Source organism: Pyrgilauda ruficollis, unplaced genomic scaffold, assembly GCF_017590135.1.
Source record: "Pyrgilauda ruficollis isolate IOZ18807 unplaced genomic scaffold, ASM1759013v1 scaffold4, whole genome shotgun sequence".
In the NCBI taxonomy this organism is placed as follows: Eukaryota; Metazoa; Chordata; class Aves; order Passeriformes; family Passeridae; genus Pyrgilauda; species Pyrgilauda ruficollis.
Window position 1 is genome coordinate 9458786 of NW_024525489.1, and position 20674 is coordinate 9479459.

At 41.0% G+C, this 20674-nt stretch overlaps 1 protein-coding gene across 1 annotated transcript; it reads right to left on the reverse strand.

Annotated features, from left to right (window-relative positions):
- Positions 1–4106: 4106 nt before the first annotated feature.
- Positions 4107–20666, reverse strand: LOC121358568 (solute carrier family 4 member 1 adaptor protein). The gene is made up of 14 exons (XM_041476857.1): positions 19985–20666; positions 19090–19273; positions 18290–18412; positions 17332–17392; positions 16345–16484; positions 16059–16219; positions 15440–15509; positions 11589–11778; positions 10691–10802; positions 9866–10103; positions 9035–9109; positions 7953–8023; positions 5745–5817; positions 4107–4557 (listed from the first exon to the last, which is right to left on the reverse strand). The coding sequence occupies exons 1-14, from the start codon at positions 20510–20512 to the stop codon at positions 4508–4510; spliced, it is 2076 nt and encodes a 691-aa protein (XP_041332791.1). The 5' UTR covers positions 20513–20666; the 3' UTR covers positions 4107–4507.
- Positions 20667–20674: the final 8 nt, after the last annotated feature.

The following is a 20674-nucleotide window of genomic DNA, read 5'->3' on the forward strand; positions in this document are numbered from 1 at the left end:
ACAGAACTGGAAGTTTTTTAGCAGTGGAAAGTAAGTATGATAATGAGGTAAACACATGTTCCAAAGAAAATACGAGCTAATCATGCCCTCTGTACAGGAGACAGCAGCTTTAAACAATCACCTGGGGAATGCTGGAGCAAGGCCTGCAAGCTGCTACAGGATGGGCTCCTTGTTAATGACATCTCCCTGTATTCTGTAGCTTTTTAATCCTGCAAACAGTTTGACAAGTAGGTGATCATGGTGTTCTGCTCCTTTGACTGCTTTGAAGAACCTTTTGAATGCTCCTTTCTGTTCCAAAAAGTGGTGTGCTACATGCAGCCTCAGTTTTCCTTAGACGAGTAAGAGAAAGCATCCTTCAGGGACCATAACCACAGAAAAAGCTGGGATTCCTCCTTGGGTCGCAGGACACCTCAGGTGTGGTGAGGTCTGTGCATCGTGGGCTCCATCTGGAGGTTGTATGCTCTAATCTGTGCTTTCGGAAGAAATGGAGAGAAAATGCAGCAGTGCTGGGTCAAAGTCACCAAGTCATCGGGAAAACAATGATCTTGCAAGCTGATGTGCTGATGTGGAGGTGTCACACAGAGATTGGTGGGTGGTGGATGAGCTTTACTTGCCCTTGATAAGGGGAACCTTACAGCCATGCCTGAGATGAAGCCTTTGCTGTAAGTTTCCTTATGCATTGGTCAATGCAGCAAGCACAGCCAAGACTGTCCTGTCAGACTACTTATGGTGGAAGCAGCTGCCCTCACAAGTCTCCAGGGTGTGTATTTAAAAGTCTGTCTCTACCCCCACCTTCAAATGTAAAGAGGATGGTAAAGGAGACATTGGCCTGATCTGTGGCTTCCACAGAGCAAACAAGCAGTGGGAATGGTCACTCCAGAGGTTCAGGGTGAGGTAGCACGTGAAAAATGAGAGGTTTGGTAATTTGAATGAGGTTCTGATGCATGAAGCTCACAAAGCACTTGTTTGAGACGGGACAGGGTAAGTTCCTGATGACTTATTCCAAATTGCTGCTGCTGGTGGTGTTGCTCAGATCTTTCCTACAGCTTCCACTGCAGTCTTCCGCTGGTATCTTAAGCAATAGGAATTCTGACAGAAGTTTCAGACTGAGTCATTATGCTTGTGCAAAGTCAAAGAGAACTGAGGTGTGACCAGGCTTTCCTCCCACTACTCTGACAGTAAAAGCTGTTGGGAGTGGGGTACATAGGACCTCACAGCCTATCTCTGTTCTAATGTTATACAAAAATCAGTTCTGCATGGTTAAACCCCAACAGTGATGGTTCTTTCCATTTTGCCAGAGGTCTCAAGAGTGCTTTAGCAGTGAGGGGTTGGAGTGGTGTAGAACTGTTGAGCAGAGCAAGAGAGCTCCATGAAAAACCAGTGTTCTGTGCACAGGAAGGTCACGCTCAGTGGGTTCTCTTTGTTTGAGGACCTGCTGCATATTAATGTACTTATCATCCTCTTACCTGAATAGAAAAAAAGTGCCAGGGGATTCTTAAGCCAAGGAACCGATCTAGATATCCCAGGGGCCTTTTCCTCTTCTGACACAGTGAACATCATTGTGGGATTAGGGAGGTCAGGAAAAGTCTTTGGGGTGAGAAATGTCTGTGACATTTGCTATACACCCTATAATCACAGCCATAGCTGTAAATATTATTGCCAGCTCTGCTTGCTGCGTGACCACGCACTTAACACAGCCAGGAGAAGGAGATGCCCCAGCTGCAGACTGCTGCATGGGCCTGGGGAACCCAGACTGCTTTGCTGTGATTTTATGTGGAAAAGCAGCTCAAAGGTAGAGACTGGAAGGGCAGTCTGTACCATGAACAGGCCTGCAACACAAGCCAGCAGCAGAGCTCCATGTCTGGGATCAAAACCCCATGAGCAGGGCAGGGCTCTCCTCTTGAGATGGAACGTGCAGGAAACCATGCATGCCCAAATTACCATGGAGTCAGTGCCAGATGCCCCATGGGATGAAGGAGTGCCATGGAAAACTTAAGGAGAATGGGAGCTTTAAGAGACACGTGGACTTTAGTCAGCTGCTTAATGACAAGTTTCAGGGCTACACTTCTGTAATGCCAGAGGCTATGATGGCTGCTCCATTGTCAGGCAGCTTCTGAAAGAAAATACATGTCTGCAATTAATTACCCAGGGTGTTAAACTGATGTGCAAGCTGAGTTTTCATTTTCATAGACTTTTACATTTTTTAGTCATTAAACTAAGCAGTCTTCTCTAAGTTGGGAAAGTTATTTCCTGCATTTTTTCAACAAAAAAATCAGTTACATAGGCCCACTTCCACAAGAGGATTATTATAGACTGCACAGGGTGGTGCTTAAGGAAAAAAAAAGTACTTTTTGACATGTACATAGACCATCAGGACATCTCTAACTTGCAGGAAGAGCTGAGTTACTGTTGCCAGCAAGATGTAAAAATTTGGAGGAAAGCCCGTAGATCATACAGAGATAAGATTATGGTGATGGCTTATCACACAGTGAATGAGAAAGAATTTGATGAAAAGATGAAGCTTTATTGCTGTGTAGGTCCTTTTCTGTGTAATATAGTGATCTCTACTCCCATGTTCATGTACTGGCTTACAGCTCTTACTGGAGGAAAAAGGTATTTGATGAATGATATGCATACCTGGCCCAAAAGGAGAGCATTCAAACCTGTCACGCATTACACAGCTGTGGAGTATCAAGTGAGAAAGTGCTTCTGGGGTGGCAAAGTGATAACTGATGGGAGGACAACAACTTTCAAATGTAATGGCTGCTTTTTCCATGGCTTTATCAAATGCCACCATGAAAATGACTGGAACCATCCACTGGGGGATGACCTTTGGCTGTTCATGTTACACAATGAAGCAAAAGATGGATGGCCTAAAGAAAGCAGGGGTTACCATCAGGCTCAGATGGGAGCAAAAGTGAACTGCTAGGAAAAGAAACAGATGGGGAGCTCATGGTCTTAGCCAGGAGCAAACTATCCAGGCCCTCATCCCTAGAGATGTTTTCTGGCAGCAGGTCAGTGCCATTTGTCTGTACTACAAAGCAGCCCCTGATGAAAAGATACACTGACCACCTACTTCAGGATGGTAACAATAAAGATGCACTTACATGGGCTCTTTCCCCTAGTGCTTTTCATGAGCATAAAAGGCAAATTATTATTTTCTCTGTCTGAAACCTGCCAGGCCTACTGCTGATGAATGGAACTCACTTGCAGTTGCCTGGTACACCCTGGAACTGAAAAAACACTCTGGGGAAGTGCTACAGCTATGAAACCTATGAGGTCTGGCCTTTTGAATAGAGAGGCAACAGCCTTTCCTTGGATTACATAAAGATATGCCTCTGCCAGAAGCAGGAAGCTTTAGGCTGCCCAGCCTGGTGTGCAGATGCAGACAAAACCCTGCTACGTATGCTGAAGATTACAGGCAGAAAGATGCTGTTTTGTAGCTTGAGCCTGTTAAGTAAGGAGTTGTGTGGTTATCCCTTCACCCCAGCTTCTGATGTGCCCTCCTGTGATTTGTCCACAAAGATGCAGCCACTGGCTGCTGGAAGCACCCCAAAGGATGTGTGCCCCTGGTTTGCAAGACTAATTTCTGCAGTTTTCTTTGCTGCTGTATGGTTGTGCCTACAGCTATTTAAACCCTCACACATCCTGTGTGACCTTGCCTTTACCAGAGCACAGCCTCTGGGACAATCATGAGTCACCCAGGGGATTTCTCCAGACAAAGACTATTTACCAGGCATGCCTTGAACCACATTAAGATGGCACTTTGCTCATGTTGTGACACAAGAAGGACAGGCTCCATTACAAGCTTTTCCAGGATATCCTTCCACCTGGTTCTTCTGTTATCCCCTGTGCCAAGCAGTGTCAGCCTCTTCAGTTCTTTGGCATTTCTGAAACTTTATATAACACTATACACTCACTATTTCCTGTCCACTCCATACCAGGTATTCCAACAACTGCACGGGGGAGAAATAAAAACAATTTTCTTTTCAATATGTAAGTTGTTCTTTTTTCCATAGAAAAGGAAAAAAAAAAATGAACCCTCGAGTTTTAGGTTGTGTTTACCATGACAGTATTTTCAAACAGCAGCCACAGAAAAAAACCAATAGTGTTTCTTATTTTAATTGCATAAACCCAATATGAAAAAATTTTATCAAGCCTGTAAGTATACAGAGGTGTATTCCTTTAATATTTTTGTCTACTTTTATGTACAAATGGAAAAATGAGCTTACAGTTTCAAGCCAAATTTAAAAAAAAAAAACCAAACAAACAAGGCTAAAAGTGAAAGAAGAGGCAAAAGAATGTGTGGGCTTTTACTTTAAAAAAGTATCTGGAAGACAAACAGAGGACACACAGGGAGAGCTAAGAGCCAGAGCAGCTGCTGATGCCCTTGAATTTAAATAGCATCTGAAAATCCAAGTCTCTTATCTGTCACTTAACGTGTAGTGAAAGAGTCCAAAACAGAGCAGTCCTTCAAGCCTCAGATGTACTCTGGGGCACTGGAAGTTCAGTAGCCATATTTTTCATTGAGATGAGTCTTGCCATCACCACTTTGACCTAACGGACAAAGAGGAAGAGTTGCATTATTCCTTTTATCCCTCACCTAAGAGAAATGTGTATCCCTGCATGAAAGAGTCTCTAGGTAGCACCAGCCATACAAGCGCAGAGGATACAAAGTCAGAGTGCATATTGCAATGTGTCTTTTGAATTACACTTAGAATTAATTTCAATTTTACTAACAGTGTTAAGATTACATCAGCTATTCCTGTTTGTGTGGCTGTTTTTTTTTGGGTTTTTTTCTGGAGTCCTCATAATGCCAGCTTAGAAGGAATGTTTGACTATTTATTGTTAGGCAGAGCCAAAAAACAGAGCTCCCTCTTATGGACACTATCCCAGATCAGACTTTGGAGTTACTGAATCCAGGATTCTGCTCCTGTGGATTCATAGGTCAGAGATGTGCAGTCATTTCATTGAAGGATGATTCACCAGATTACAGTTTTCTTCAGTGAAATTTATTCTTATTTCTATAATCTTGCAACAGCCTTACAAAAATTATAGTAATAAATCTATCAAGTGAAGGCTAAACTTTGAACTTACTCTGAAAACCTCAATGCACCAAAATGAATTCTCTATTTTAGAAGAAGTGAACATTCATTACCCTGTTTAAAAATAACTTCACCTAGCTAAAAACACCCTGGAACTAAAGATAAAAAATTATTCAAGTTTAACATATGTTGGATGAGTGCATCAATTATTCACTGCCTTCACTGAAGCATTATCAATACTTTTCTCCAAAACAGCTGACACAGTGTTTATATTCTAATGATTTTTGAAAAAAACTGCAAAGGAGCATTTTTGGATTTCACAGACTTCTATGAAAACTGAGAATTCTGACATTGCTGGAGCATTTATCCCTAGAGGAGGTTTGAGCTAGTCTTTCAGCTAGGTTATCATACCACCATATGTGAATGCAGTTAGCTCTCTCAGGTGTTACAAAACTGAAAAACAAACTTCAGGTGTCTCTCTCCTTTGCCATGAAGCTACTACAGATATGGTCTGTATTTAACTGCAATACTTGCATGGCCATACAACAAACATGGGGCATAGCATGCCACAAAACATCAGGTTCTGAGTAAGGTATTCTGGAATCAGCTTTTTTCCAAGGACTTAGAAGGACATCCTGACAATTTATTAGGAAGATTCCTGAGTTATGAGACTAAAATCAGTAAGGAAATGGTTGATACCTGCAGGAGGAATCCATATGCAGTAGTCTGGGTCATCATCTGGGTACTGTGAGGAAAAAAAAGGTTGTTGGACCTGCAAAGAGAAGAAAGATTTTTTTAAGGTGCTGTACCCCTCCACCAATGTGTCACAACCACTAAATCCCTCACTAATTCAGAGATAAATAATCAGAAGTGAGGGTGATTTCCACAAGAGTCAGGGATGAAAACTAATACCTAAGAAAAATCAAACCCTCAAACAGATCCAGTTCATTTCCATTAGAGTCACAGACTACTAAAAATGCTGTTTAGAGAGGACCTCTGGAGATCATCCAGTCCTATTTCTCCCTCAAAACAGAGTCTGTCCACTTCTGGACAGTTTAAGTCTAATGTTTGGTGAAGTCATTTGGCATAGGATTTCTTTATGCAAGGAAAAGCTTTAGAGTAGAATTTTCAATAGGTGCTTTACTGATTTCAATGCACAATACCACTGAAAACTTTGGGTTTAAGGTGACTTTCAAACTGGAGCTTATAAAAGTTCATTGTTTTCAGGTCTCACTGGCATCCTGAAATGTTAAAGCAAACCACAACAGGTCACTTGCAATGCAGTTGTTGACACAGCAGTATCTTTTTGTCCCTAGATTTTTAGATTTTGCCACATCAGCATCATTTTCTCAACAACTTCTGTTTTCAACAACTGCAGGTAAAAAAAAATCATACAACTGTAGAGTACAAGACTTAAGAGCTCAAAATAATGCCAAGTTACTCACTGATTTGCATTACTCTGTAGCATCATTGCAGTCTACAGTTATGCAGTTGAAACAAATCTTCATTCCCTCAATAACTTTCCTTCCCCAAATTAACATCTAAAGCAGCTTTTTTAGAAGACTAATGTTTTCCAAAGCATTAGAGTGCAGAGTTGTACAGCTTTTAAATACGGCTTGTGAACAATCACTTGGAAATTTTTTTTCCAGTTTTACATGATTCAAAGTTATTGAGATGTTACAAAAAAAAAACAACCCAAAAAACACCCCAACAAAACCAATACCAAAAAAAACCAACTGACTTCTGCTTGATACTTTCCATGCAAGATCTAAGCCCAAAGGCAGAGACAACATGTGGAAAAAGTGATTTGTCATGGGAGAAAGAATACATCTAAGCCATCTGGCCTTTGGAGAATGCTCAGTGTTAGAGCAAACTCTCTGCTGATGAGAGGTGCTGACTTGACTGCCTCAGCATGAGAAACTGCCTTGTCCTCCCATATTCATAAAAGTGGTAAAACTTGGGCTTTACCAGTATAAATAACCTCTCAATTTCTTCAGGATCTTCAGCGAGGCCAGCAACAAAAGACAGTTCTGAGGACTGTGCCTACCCAATCCCTGGGTCCTCAGCCAGGACTAACAAAGGAGCAGTCAGCACACACAGGATGCAGGGATCTGAGGTTCAGTAAGTACTGCAGGGCTAAAATTAGATGGTCCCCACAAAAAACCTGTTCCAGTGGTCAGAACTCATGGTCCACCAAGTACAGTAACCAAGTCAGCAGAAGGGTGGGATGCCCTCTAAAGGGAAGAGCCTCACAATAATCTTTAGGCTGTCAGAGAAGATCCTTTCCAGCTGGCAGGCAACAGGAAGGCAACAACTGACAGTGCCAAAATGTGCAAAGCTCACATAATTTACACTTTAATACAAATCTTATGTACAGGAGAAACATTATCTGGTACAACCACTCAAATTTAGTGGCAACTTGGTTGCAGAAGACATTAATCTCTCAAACTCATCTCTTTCACATCTTACAGAGAAGGATGAGGTTTGACACCGACTAACTGCAGCTTTAGTACAGTGTTCTGGGTCAGCCAATATGTATTTCCCAGGCTACTCTCCAAGGAAAGCTCTGCACTGATATTCCAAAGCCTGGAGAGCACCGATGTTCTACAACACTTGTGATACAGGAGAAGCAGCAATCAGTACCTGCCAAGTGAAAAGGTGAAAAAACCAATTTTTGTGATTGAACAGGGAGCCTCTAGCATACCTGAAACGCTGTGCTTTACCTTGTCATTGGAGACCCCAAAATCTGTGTTCAATGGCAGTGTACAGTACTACATCTGGGTCTTAGTCAGCAGAGAAGCATTGCTATCACCAAGTTAGACTCCATCAACTTGTTACTCTTTCACTAAAAAAGAGCCTAGAAATGACTTCCTCTTAAGCTGCAGGAGTCATGGTATTATAACTGACCTTGCTTGAGCTATTGATTTTCTTAACTTTCTCAGATGTCTCTTCAGGTGCCTTATTTACTACCTTGGATGCTGGAAAGAAAGCAGAATGGTTTTATGACAGAGCCCAAATGACCAGTTCTACAGATATAAACTTACAGGAAGTTCACATAAAAATTAATACACCCATAATGAAATCAAAGATATCTCAATGCACCACAATTCTTACTTGAGAATAATACTGCTGGACATTGTTTTTCCTAGATTTAACTTAGGTTAAATACACTGTCAGTCACATAACTGAATGTAGTTTAGTAAGATCCTCTATTAGTGATTCTGTAATATTAACTTTAGTTAATAGCTGATGTTTATTTTCTAAAAGACACTCTCTGTAATCACTGCAGTGATTGATTTAGAAGGAAAGGAGCAATGTGCAGGACCAATTTGCTTTTTAAAAAAATAAACAAACATCAAACTTTAAAGTTGATGGGTGAAAAGAACTCCTTGATTTTCTGCCACTTAGTATTTGAAATACTGATACTCTCATGGCTCTCTATGGGTGAGATGATGAGGATAGATTCTAAGGAGTCTGAGTTACAAGAAAATAGAAACGTCATAAAAATCTCCTCCATGTACACCCAACATTCTTCATTTTGAAGATCTGATTTTTTGTACATACATGCAAAGACATTATGAAGGTCACCAGCAGATTATTACCTAATGTTATGTAGCATTTGTCACCTTATAAAAGAAAGTTTTGTCCTTCTGTAGTGTTAAGAGCTAGTGCAAGAGAATAACAGAAGAAAAAGCATCATCATAGTCTCCTAAATGAATTATTCTTCTCACACTGATTTTTTGGAACAAAAAAACCACCTCTAAACAGTTAATGACTATGAAAAGCAAGGACAGCTGTAATACAGTGGTGCCCAGTCTTTACCACACCCTTACCACTTCTCAAGCAAAACACAATCTTTCATTTCAATTCTAGATTCTTTAGGCTCTAGATTAGGCTCAGTTTGATTTGACCCACATAAGACACTAAGTCCTTTAGTCAGTTTCTAAACCCACATGCTATTACAAAATAGTCTGTATTGTACTGCTCACCTTGGGATTTCTCTTGTGAGGGTCCCATCTGAGATTCATTCCTCAGTACCTTTGGCTCAGGCAGAAAATCAACCCCTGTAACACAAGAAAGGAAGAGCTTAGTGGCACTGCAGTAACTCTGATGAGCAAAGTGCATCCCTGAGACCAAGTATAAAAGGGAACTCTGCTACATTTGTCTCAGGAAGAACTCTTCTCTGCAAAGCCTTCCAAATTATTTTATCCACCAAGTCCATTGCAATACAATAAAGAAAATTCTGTGATCTGTTAAAACACTTTTCTGCAGCAACATGTCCAGCATTAAGCCAAAAACCTAGAACTAGCTTTCTGTTATCAAACATGTTGTCCACTGAGAAACATCCTTACTGAGTTTTCAAGTGAATCAGGCTGATGCAGAAAAGGAGGAATTGGAGATACCTCAAAGGTACCTTTCCGTTACCACTTCTGAAATTGTTTTTCTCCCTAAAAATGGATCTGAAGTTTTGTACAGACATTTGTTTTCTTATTATGTCACTTTTACTGCCAACAAAACATTGCAGTTGTTTTCATTTGGACAATCAATTTAATGGAAACAGGGCTTATCAAAATAGGACTTCCTTACATCCAGGAGATTTGTTCTTTCACCAAAAAGCATGAAAAACTGACTGCCAAGCAGAGTTTCACCTAGAACCATGTGAAACTCAGCTGCTGCCACTGTGGACTCATGGCAAGAAAACTATGGAAAATAAACAGGCTGGAGAACCTGTGACTCAAACATTTGATTCACATAGCTCTTGAAGTTCAGCATTAACAGACTCATCTTCATTACCAGAAAAATCAAAAGCAATGGTTTACCGTCCTGAAGGGATTCTAGGTTTTTGTTATTGCACGGGGAGCCATCAGGAGCATGAGTTTCTTTCCCTGTTTCTTTTTCTACTGTCATCTTCATTTCCAGGTTTGAAACTCTGCTGTTTACTGCATCTGCTTCTTGCTGCTCTTCCATTTCTTCCTCTTCCTCCTCCTCCTCCTCTGGTCCATCATCTTTTGTTTTCAACAAGCTTTCAGGGATGTCTGGACGCTTAACAGGCAACTTCTGCAAGACAAAGACTTGGGAATCAGCGCCAAGACAGGCAGATGTCACAGATACTCATTACAGGAGAAAGCATACACATCACAGTCAGGGACAGCTGACAGGTAAGAAAACACTCTCAGGATGACAAATAGTTAGGATTTAAGGAAAAGTTATTAGTAGAGATGGCAAATGAAAAAACATATCCAGTCCATAAACAAGGAGTGCAGTCTTTTTCAAGAGGTACACTGGAAACTGAATCAATCATGGATATGATCTTGGCTATGAAGATGCAGAAAAACAAGAAAAGGACTGGCTGCTGAGGCAGAGCACTGGTTCAGCCTCATGTCCCCAGACTGCCTCTCTTGATCCACTGCCTCTTGATCACAGCTGTGCCCCAGGAAACACGGACACAGAATGGCAACTGCTGGCAGCAAACAACATCCAACAGTCCCTGCTCATTGCCCATGCGCCTTCCACTGCCACAGGCTGCACCTCCATGCTGTTTCCATGCATGTTAGAACACACAGTTGCTATCTACAGCCCCCACAGCCTGAGAAGGTGGTCCCACAAACAGCCACTGACCTGCAACACTTACAAGTACAACTTACCCCTAGGCTTCCAGTTTTCAGTTTGAATTTGCTCCCCCCTTTCATTGCACCAAAGAGAGGCAGGTTCATCTTTTTAGGCTTGTTCTCTGCATTCAGACTGTAACTCCCACCCCTAATAAAAATTAGACACAAAGGAAAACAATATACAAAGTATCAAACAAATCTTATATATAAAAAAAAAAAAAGTCTGCCTACGAGAAGATGATATATAAAAATCTTTTTATTTCTCTCCCACTTGCAGCATCCAACCAAGGAAGACACTGCAGGACTCCTCCATCCTACATATATGTTGTAGGATTCACATGCCATAATAGGAAGCAAAAAATAAATGAACAAGGAAAAAACCCTCTGTATCACATAGACTCTCTTAAATTCAACTGCATACATACACTCATTTATATATAAAAACACACTTGGAGGCCAAACCCTAATTTAAATGAAGCTCTAATCAAGCTGCCACTAGTAAATGAACCCAGCACATACCCTCTCAAACTGCAGTGGTGCTGTTAGGCAGTAGCTGAACAGCCACTGCATTTGACTTCCAAATACATTTCACAGAGTGAGAGTGGGTTTCATGTTGTACATAGTATCTGTAATATTCTTCAGCTCCTTTTGGATGCACATGGGAAAAAATTAAAGAAGCTAACAGTCTGCTTCCAGTCCCTTACCCGTGCCATCCTGCCAGCTTGGGCTGGTCTCACTTCAGTGTGTGCATTTCCCTCAGCCATAGATGCAGTAGCCCAGAGGCACTGCAGCTCCTTAAAGAGAAGAGCCAGGTAGTTTGGAAGGCTCTCCTGCTTTTGTGATTGGAAAGCTGCCTATTTACTGGGTTTGCACAACTGCCCATGGAAAAGAATAAAGGGAGAAGTAATTGTTTTATGTTTTCACCAAGACTTACTGGGGCTTCAGCTCAGGTAGTTCTGTAGGCTTGACAAGCTTTATCAACCCTTTCAGTCTCTGCTGCTCTTTCTTCAGTTCAAAGGACCGCAAGTGAAGCTTCTTGCGTGCCACGCTGTCTAACGTGCATCCTGATTTCATTTCAGTCATGAACTCATCCAAGGAATCTTGAGCTGCTGGATGGGACTGGACTAGGCAAGATAAAGGGAAGATATATAATGTTATGGTGGGGAGATAACTGTAATCATCAGGTCCTGCCTTTAGAGAATAAGGTACATAGGAGCAACTATCCTCTCTGTGAGTTCCTGTTGAATTGTGAAATAATGGAGTTGTCAGGCCTGGAAAGATGAAAGCATTTCTCCTAACAAAAGCCTGAAAGTAAACTTTAATTCACTTACCTAAAAAAGCCTCTCTTAAAACTGAATGTGTCTTTGTGAGTGCTATTCCTGGTTGTTCATCTCACTTCTGTATCTGCTATCCCTAAAAAAAGTGGTTTAGGGATTTTTTTGTAGTCACAAACTAAACTAATCCCAGCCACACGAAAATGTACACCACTGCACAGGGAATCAGATTTTGACGTTCCTGGGATGTTTATGTCATAACATTTGCAAAGTTCAAAATCAATCAATGCTGCCTTGTACTCCTGAAAGAGTGCATACAAAGCAAATTTCATGCATTAGGCCAATCACACAGAATGTACCTTTGTTTTCACTGGATTTTCTGCAAGAAAACTGCTTTGAACTTGAAAAAGAGTAATGATAGTCTTTCTACTCCACCTGATTTCAAAATATTAACAATATTATGCATACTTGACTAATTAAAATAAAACTCAGGAGGTAAAACTAAATCTCTAACAACTAAGAAAAATAAATACTCTTATAATACTTGGATTTAAAATAACCGAACAAAAAGATCCAGAAAAATCCCTTTCTGTGGCTTGAACAGTATTTCAGAAGTTGTTATACGGTATTCAAAAATAACCTGGAGGCAAACAAAGAAAAATGTTCTTGCCAGAATTTTAACAAGTATTTTGACAGATAGTTTTATGCCATTTAATATTCACTGGAACGTGGCAAATTCAATATGTATTTTCTGCCTTATAAGTGTTTTTGTATATATGCACAAGCGTAACTGTTTGATCAAAGAGTTATTTTCAGTTCAGCTTGAGCTAATTAAGTAGCACTTGATATTTTAAATGCATAAAAATAAAACAAACTAAGTTATTCTAAAGATACATATTTGGGCAGTTTTACAAGACAAATAATTAGAGGAAAGTCTAATAAGACTCATGCTTAGAAATGGATTCAATTGAAAAGGGTATTTCTGACGTAAAACAAAACAGAGTTTACCATTTGAAAATACAAGAAAGCCATTAACAGTAACTGTTCAAAGATATACAGAATTAATAGGCTTCAAAAGATAAGAAACAGTTGTAGCATCTACCTCCATGCAAGCATAAATGATGACAAAACATGTCATAAAAGAAATTCTGATAGAAATACTCTTTCTTTCATCACAACTATTTATACAAACTAAGATAAAAACCAGCAGTGAGAAGGTATTGTTAACAATGACTAAACCTCCTTGCAGGCAGGAGCTGAGCAGAATGATAATTAGATTTAAACATCAAATTACAAAGATGTGGTTTAGTGAATAGTCATATTCTCCAGAACAATTAAAGCTCCACAATTATATTCAGAGCTCACTGCTGCACTGCAGAGTGGTGTAAGTTCTTCAGTCAGTGAGTGATGCTCAGGGAGTTGGATCACCCCTTCTTGCAAATTGGATTCTCTGCTCCATTCCACCAACAATGCCTAATACCAGCCAGTTCAGCTTGCATTACAATTAGCATTCCTTATCTGTTGCAGCAGTTTTCTACACTACTGAATTAAAATCTGACATTACTAGGAGGTGAATCAATCATGTCTATTATACTTTATGTCCCAGTGACAAAAAGCTACAGGGCTATTTAATGCACCATCAACTTATTGATATTTTTCCTGAACAGGCAACCAAAGATGAGACTGAAGAGCTCCACATATTTGATCTGCATTCAGCAGCACCAGTGAATGAGTGATACCAAGTCAGTCCACCAGTAATTAGCTCTGAAGAACCCCAGGGAACAATTTGTGAACTTCTACTGAGCCTTTTTTAGACAACTACTTAATTTCTCCAAGTGCTTGGTAAAAGGTGTAGCAATTTAGCCTCTCATTCACTCACTAGTGTCTCTATACTCTTGTCTTTAGCCTCCAAATAATCAGTTAGATCAAACAAAAGTGCATTGAGGTTTCAGAACTGGATGTAATGCAGCAGTTTTGCTGGACAGATCATGACATTGGGACAAATGTTTCATGGTCAATAACCCTGCTCCTGGCTTTCGCAACATCTGTGATTAACCTAAAGCATTCAAATAAGAGAAAACCAAAGGATCTAGAAAACACCCAAACAAATCAGCTGACTGATGCAATATTTGCTATGTTTGCTTTACCCTGGCCCAGTTCTAGGGAATTCCCATTCAATACTGAATGATTCTGTGCTTCAGTAAGTGCCAAGACTGCACTTTTTTCCAAGGCTCTAAACTAGCTGTGTAACCACTGCAATTTACAAAAACATGTGTATTGGGATTGCATGACCAGGTTTTGGTAGGGAAGGGGCCTACAGCATTATATGGTGTTAGCAGAAGTATAAAATGACCTGACTCTCCCTTCACCCAGTCTCTACTACAGTGTAATTCAACAGTCTTGTTGAGAAACAGCATCAGTAGAAAGAAAGGTATGAGAAGATAAGAAAGCTTGGAATTACACCTCTCAGACAATCTAAGCATTAGCTTATTTTGCTAGTCAATTGCTAATTATTTATCAAAAGTATAAGGCTGAAAACAATTCCTTCAAACATGCAGAACATCAGTTTGAATGCTTGGTGGAATGGTACTGCTTTTTGAACAGGGATCTGGCATAATTAATCACCAACAAAGATGTTGATATCGATGAGTTTTGGTGTGGAGCTGAATAACTCGAAAGAAACACAGCCATGTAACACACAGAAGATAGCCCAGCTGTCACATTGCTGCTGGGCTCCTTGGAGAGAAACTTCGGACAAACTAATGGTGCAGCCTTCATTAATGCCAACTCTGTTAGTAAAGTTTTTGTGTGAACAACTAGCCTAAACATATTTCCTTCCCACCTTCCTTTCACTCCATGAGACATCATCAGTAACAGAAAGCAAAATGCAGCCACTGGTACAGTCTGCTTTTAAACATAACTCACTAACAGATACCATCACTGGTCTGGAAAGGCTCTGCCTTTAGAAACAAAGGCATAATCCTAGAGCCTGAATGGCACTCTCCTCTACTGGCATGTTCACTGAACATATGGGTTAAGTGCCAACTGCTTTGTCTCCACATTTTTCACTTCCCACCTTTCCATTGTACAGCATGTTTATGAGAAGTGAAATAAAATACATTACCTTTTCTGTGAGTTTTTTCCTCCTCCCTTATAAATATTTTTTAAGGGAGTGGAAAAAACAGTGTTTCTCAAATTGGGTCATTTTCAGCAATATGGGCAGATAAACAGTAATAATACTCACTCTCTTAGAACTCCAGGAACTTGTACAATTGCCACCTTACTTGAACTTAGATGTTGCTCGCTTTGGAAACAGCTGCATTCATTTGCAAGTGACTATAAACAGAGTACATAAACTACTGGATGAAGACTGTAAGAATTCTCTCAAGCTAACTCAGTGACCTGCAAACCTTCCTATCCCTTTGTGAAAAGTGGACACTGAAAAAAACAAACAACCCAAACCTTTGAAAAGGAAATCTCTCACTGTGATCAAATAAACTTCATGCCTTACCTTTCCCTGAAACCTTCAGCTTCTCTGTTATGTCAGAAAGCTCATTTTCTGCTTCTTTTAGCTTTGTGACCTATGAGAGAACAACATGCTTAGAGGACTTTACCTTGTTAAAATCTCATTTTAACAGTTACCCAAGTATCCTAATCACATTACTTCCACTTTTCTACTTCTGAGCTTTGACCAGGACTTCCTGGGCTGAAAAAAATTAGAAGTCTAGATTCTTCCTAACCTATTTACTCATTTTTTGACATGGAAAATTATTTAAACCATTTCTGAAACACGAGAGTACACATAATTCTTCTGCAGCAGTGTTATACCACCACTGAACCCTCCAACCCTCTGTACCCCTCACAACCTACTGTCTTTGTAGTAGTTGTTTGTCATATGCCTGTCAATCCAGGATTCTTATTCTTTGAAAGAGAAGGGGATATTTCTTTGAGATGTGTCCTGTAGACTTAAAAGCTTGGAATTATTTTCCAATTATTTAGAACTAATTTAAAATTATCCTGTTCTGGCATTTTCTTCATCCACTGCCATGATCCACTAAGATTTCTTCTCAGTCATAATATAATACAGGCATGAGAGAGTAACTCTGACATGTCATAACAACTGTTCTTACCAGGGAGTCATAAGTCTCTGGCTTTTCCTCTATTTTACCAGCTTTCTTCATTCTGTTCAGTCGTTTCTTTTCCACAGCACCAGTTCGATCGAGGAAGGTGTCATCATCACTGTCATAAAAATCCTCATCTTCCCAGTTCCTTGATTTCCTTTTTCGGGATACTGAGAAAGACATAGGAGAAGGCAAGAAACAAAATGATTTGCATATCACTCAGCAATAAAGCAAATTCAAGACAGCAATCTCAAATCCCTAATTTAGGGCATTTAGAATGATCACAGTTATTCACCTGCTTCTTGCCTCAGTACTCCTCGAGCATCAAGCAGCCTGCAAGCCTCCAGTGCACACTGTATCATTGCTTCCTTCTTTTTTCCTGAATGGAGAACCTCTGCCACCAGCTGCTTCCCTGATGCATCATCCACAGGCAACCTGTTCAGTTTGAAGGATCAGAGAACTGCTCAGATACAAACAGCTTTGCAGGGATGCTACCCAGATATTTTACAATAGCATTGCCATTTCATTTTAATTTTTTGTTGTGTTAAATTTTTCCAATTTTCATTTCATACAGAACCAATCAAAACACAAGCATGATCTCCTAATCATGCAAGTCAATTTGCATTTCACTGGTTTAAACAATAATTTTTCCTCTATTTATTCCATTAGAAATACAGGAAGTTAAAATGTTAAATGTCAATCCCTGAATCATTTTAAGTACAGGTATCTTGTATCCATACAACACAAGTAACAAATAGTCTCCATAACGAAGCAAAGGATTTTTAAGCAGTACAATTATTACCGTGTTGAGACTTGTTGACTTACTTTCTCCTGTCTTATAAAAGAATTACATTAGTGGCCTCTAGCAGAAAGCCCTCAAAAACTGTCATATACCATACAGGAACTGAAATTGGGCACACAGTAGAACTAAGTTTAGGGGTTTTTTGATCTTTCTCATTAGGAATTGAAAGAGATTTTTTCCTAGTTTCTTCTCTTGTATTTCTATTTCACATACTGCTCAAAACAAGGGAAGCTGAAAGAACCTAAACTCTTGCTTTCTCAATTGTCATCCCCTAGGAAAACCAAATCATGTCAGAACAAAAAAAGGAGCACAGACACTGAATTAGGCATTGATCCCTGAACTTATGTCTCAGTATCAAGGCTTAAGTCTAAATTCAGTTGGCTTCCTTGCCAAGTGTGACACAACAAGTAACTCCTTCAGCTTCTGTTTGCAAATTCAACAGTCAACTTCCATGCACCAAAGGTTTGGAGATGTACATACTTGATCCTGCATAGCCAGCTGTTGTGCCCACGATCATCATACTCATATTCTAACTCTTCTCCTAGAGAAGAAATGAAAATTAATGTAGTAACCAAAACTGAAATAAGCAGGAATAATCTTTATAGCAGAGAAGAATGTCATGGGACATTCTTCTAAACAAAAAAGGATATAACAAGCTCTTGTTACATACCATGATTTTGTTTTACTTGTTTTTTTTTTAAAGCTGTGGGATCTTCAGTTATGCTGATTCATTTTTTTTTTTTTTTTCAAAATCAAGGCTTTTTTCAGACCAAAAAATCTCTAAGTGGCCTGTTTAAAAACATCTAGTCCAAAGAAAAAACCAATCTTGTCTCTGTATGTATTAATGTAAATGATGTTGAAGCAACAACTGTTTGCAATCTGAATTCACAGATCCTGTTTGTCTTGAAGGTTGCTTTTTCACTTCAACAAGTAAGTGAATATTCTTCAAGTTTCACTAGCAACCACTGAAACTTTAGACCACTTAATTATTGCCCTTTTTCTTTTTTAGATTTTCCCTTTTTACAGCTATACACAATTACAGCCATCTCCAAAACAAATAAAACATCTCCAAAACATTTTCCAAAGTCTGAAGTTGAGGGGTTTTGATATTTCTGCATAGCTTCAAAGCATGGGTGAAGTCTGAGTGTCACTCCAGAGGATACAAGTTGAAGAATATTCCAGAATACAAGCTGCTCACAGCAGTTTAGGAATTAGTAACTAAGACTCAGATATACAATGGCGAGCCAAGTTTTAATGAAAAAACCCAAAACAAACCACCACAAATCCCCACCAAAACCTGATGAAACAAAAAGTGTTACCCACAGTGTAATAGAAAAGTTTTTCTCCCACATGACACCTTAAATCCCCCTGAAACATACAACAAAGTAACACTTCACTAAGTAAAAAATCTAATTTAATAAAAAAAAGAAATAATTACCTTCTCTATCAAAAAAGCCCTGCAAGGCCTTCCTAGGGTCTTTCATATAAAAGGCATCTTGAACATCCTGAAAATCAACAGCAATAGGATTTTCTTCAACCTCATCCTCCTCAGCATCCTCACCTAGAAGACATACAAAGTCCAAAAAAACCCCGTGAAACATGAGAAAGAGAACATCAGCATATTTCAACTTTCATTCGTTTGAAAGAAGTAGCAGCTACATCATAAAATTACTTCCCTTAAATTTATTATTAATGTACCCAATAAAAAAAAAGTTTTTTTGCTATTAGTTTTTCCAGTAGGATTCAGTTTTGCAGATCAATGTCAGTTTCAGTACTTTCAAAGGTTTATGACCGTATACATTTTCTCTCAAAAAAGCCCAACTCACTTTGTTGCAAAAAGCTCATTAATTATAATTCACCTAGCTCTAATATATGAACTTCCTGTTTAAATGTAAAGATAGCTATACTGCATAGAAGTCTCAAGCAGTTAAATTTCACCTCTTGGGCAAAAGTGTGGACATCATCACAGGAGCAACCCAAAGAGCATTAATTAAGCTCTAAGTTTCACAGCCTTTTATAGTTATAGACAAATTACCTCCTTGTGTTTAAAAGGAGCTCACCAGATGTCAGTTTGTCACTTATCCTTCTTTTTAACAGCAAAAGGATTAATTTGTACTCAAAAAATTTGACTGGATTGTGACTCTTGGCAGCCAGTTGGGATATTAACCCTAATATTCAGTGAAAACAGGCTTACAGACCTTTGAATGCATATCAGCCAATCAATACATCATCACTTACCCATGCCCCACGAGCAGCTCATATCACTGTTCTCACTCCTTTCATTTCTCTCCTCTTTCTCATCTTCCTCATCAGAGTCCTCTCCCAACATTGTCTTTTCTAATTTTGCTTGCTGCTGCTTGCGTAGCGCCTTCAGTTCAGTCACAGTTAGTTCTGACTCAGACTCCTGGTCCTCTTTGGGTCCCTAAGTCAAAACAGAAAATTAGCAGAAGTGCTTTTAAAAAACCCCAAACATTTATTTCCAGCACACATGCAGGTTACATATAATCACATAAACACATCATTACATCGCTCTTCAAAAAGTGGAATTATTTGACCATTAGTTATGGTTTGCATTCCAAAATATGTTAAGTTTTAACGGCATTTTCAAAAGAAGGGCACAGAGAAATAAGCATTATTGTGTACTTGCAATCAGATCCATCTCACATATAACTGTAATTAAAAGGCTAAAGGCAAAAAGTCATGTCAGAACTACATGGGTGATCCTGACGAACGAGCAGCTTCTGAAGTCCATGTTCAACATGCAACATGCTGGCCAAGTCCTTATTAAGAAACACTCCCCTTTTTCACAAAGAAATATTAGCTCTTTATTTAATGGGGCATAATAGAGTCAGAAACACATTCCTAATACACCACACTGTTGGTGAGAAACGCCTTTTGCACTCACTGCACATCAGCAGAAACCCGCAGCCCCGCACCTCACTGCAGAGCCGGCAGCAGACACCCACAGCTTTTCTCCCAGTGATCAACCCCGGCAGCGCGGGGCTGTTTCCAAACCGCCTCACACCTCAGGCGGTCACCCGATGGGGCCGGGAAAACTCCTGCGCCTGATGCGGGCCAGCCTTTACCACCCCGCACACGCTCCGGAGCCGCCCGAGCCCGAACCCCGACCCACCTGCAGCAGGAAGAGGCGGGAGCTGCCCCCGAAGCGCAGCCCGTGGCCCACCCGCACCCGGCAGTAGGTGCGGGGCGGCACCCGCGCCTTGTTGAGGAAGGTGCCGTGGGTGCTGCCCAGGTCGTACACGTAGAACCCGGCGGCATCGGCGCCGCTGGGCTCGTCGGGGGAGCAGCCGGCGCCGCGGTACTGCAGCACGGCGTGGTGTCGCGACACCGATGGGTGCTCCAGGGACACGGCGCAGCCGGGCAGCCGCCCCACCAAGAACCAGCTGCTGTCCTCCAGCCGCACCGAGCCCAGCAGCACGCCGCCCTTCAGCACCTCCAGCCCGTACCCGGAGCCGGCGGGCGGGCGGCTGCCCCACGGCGGCTCCTCGTAACGCGGCGCGGGCGGCGCGGCGGCGGCTGCGCGGGGGGCTCCCGGCGGGCTGGGCCCCGGGTCGCCGGGCCCGGGGGCGGCGGGCAGCGGGCGGCTCGGGCGCTTGAAGGCGGCGGGCTCGGCTTCCATTGCCTCTGCCGCCTCCGCCATCTTCCTGGGTCCGTCCCCAAACCCAGTCCTCCGCGGATGAGCGCCGCGGCGCTGCAGTGCCGGGTGCAGGGCGCAGATCCCGGGGTCGCTCCGCCGCCGCCCAGCGCGGCCCGGGGCAGCGTGAGGGGCGAGTTAGAGAGGGCGGCGATGGCGGGCGAGGCG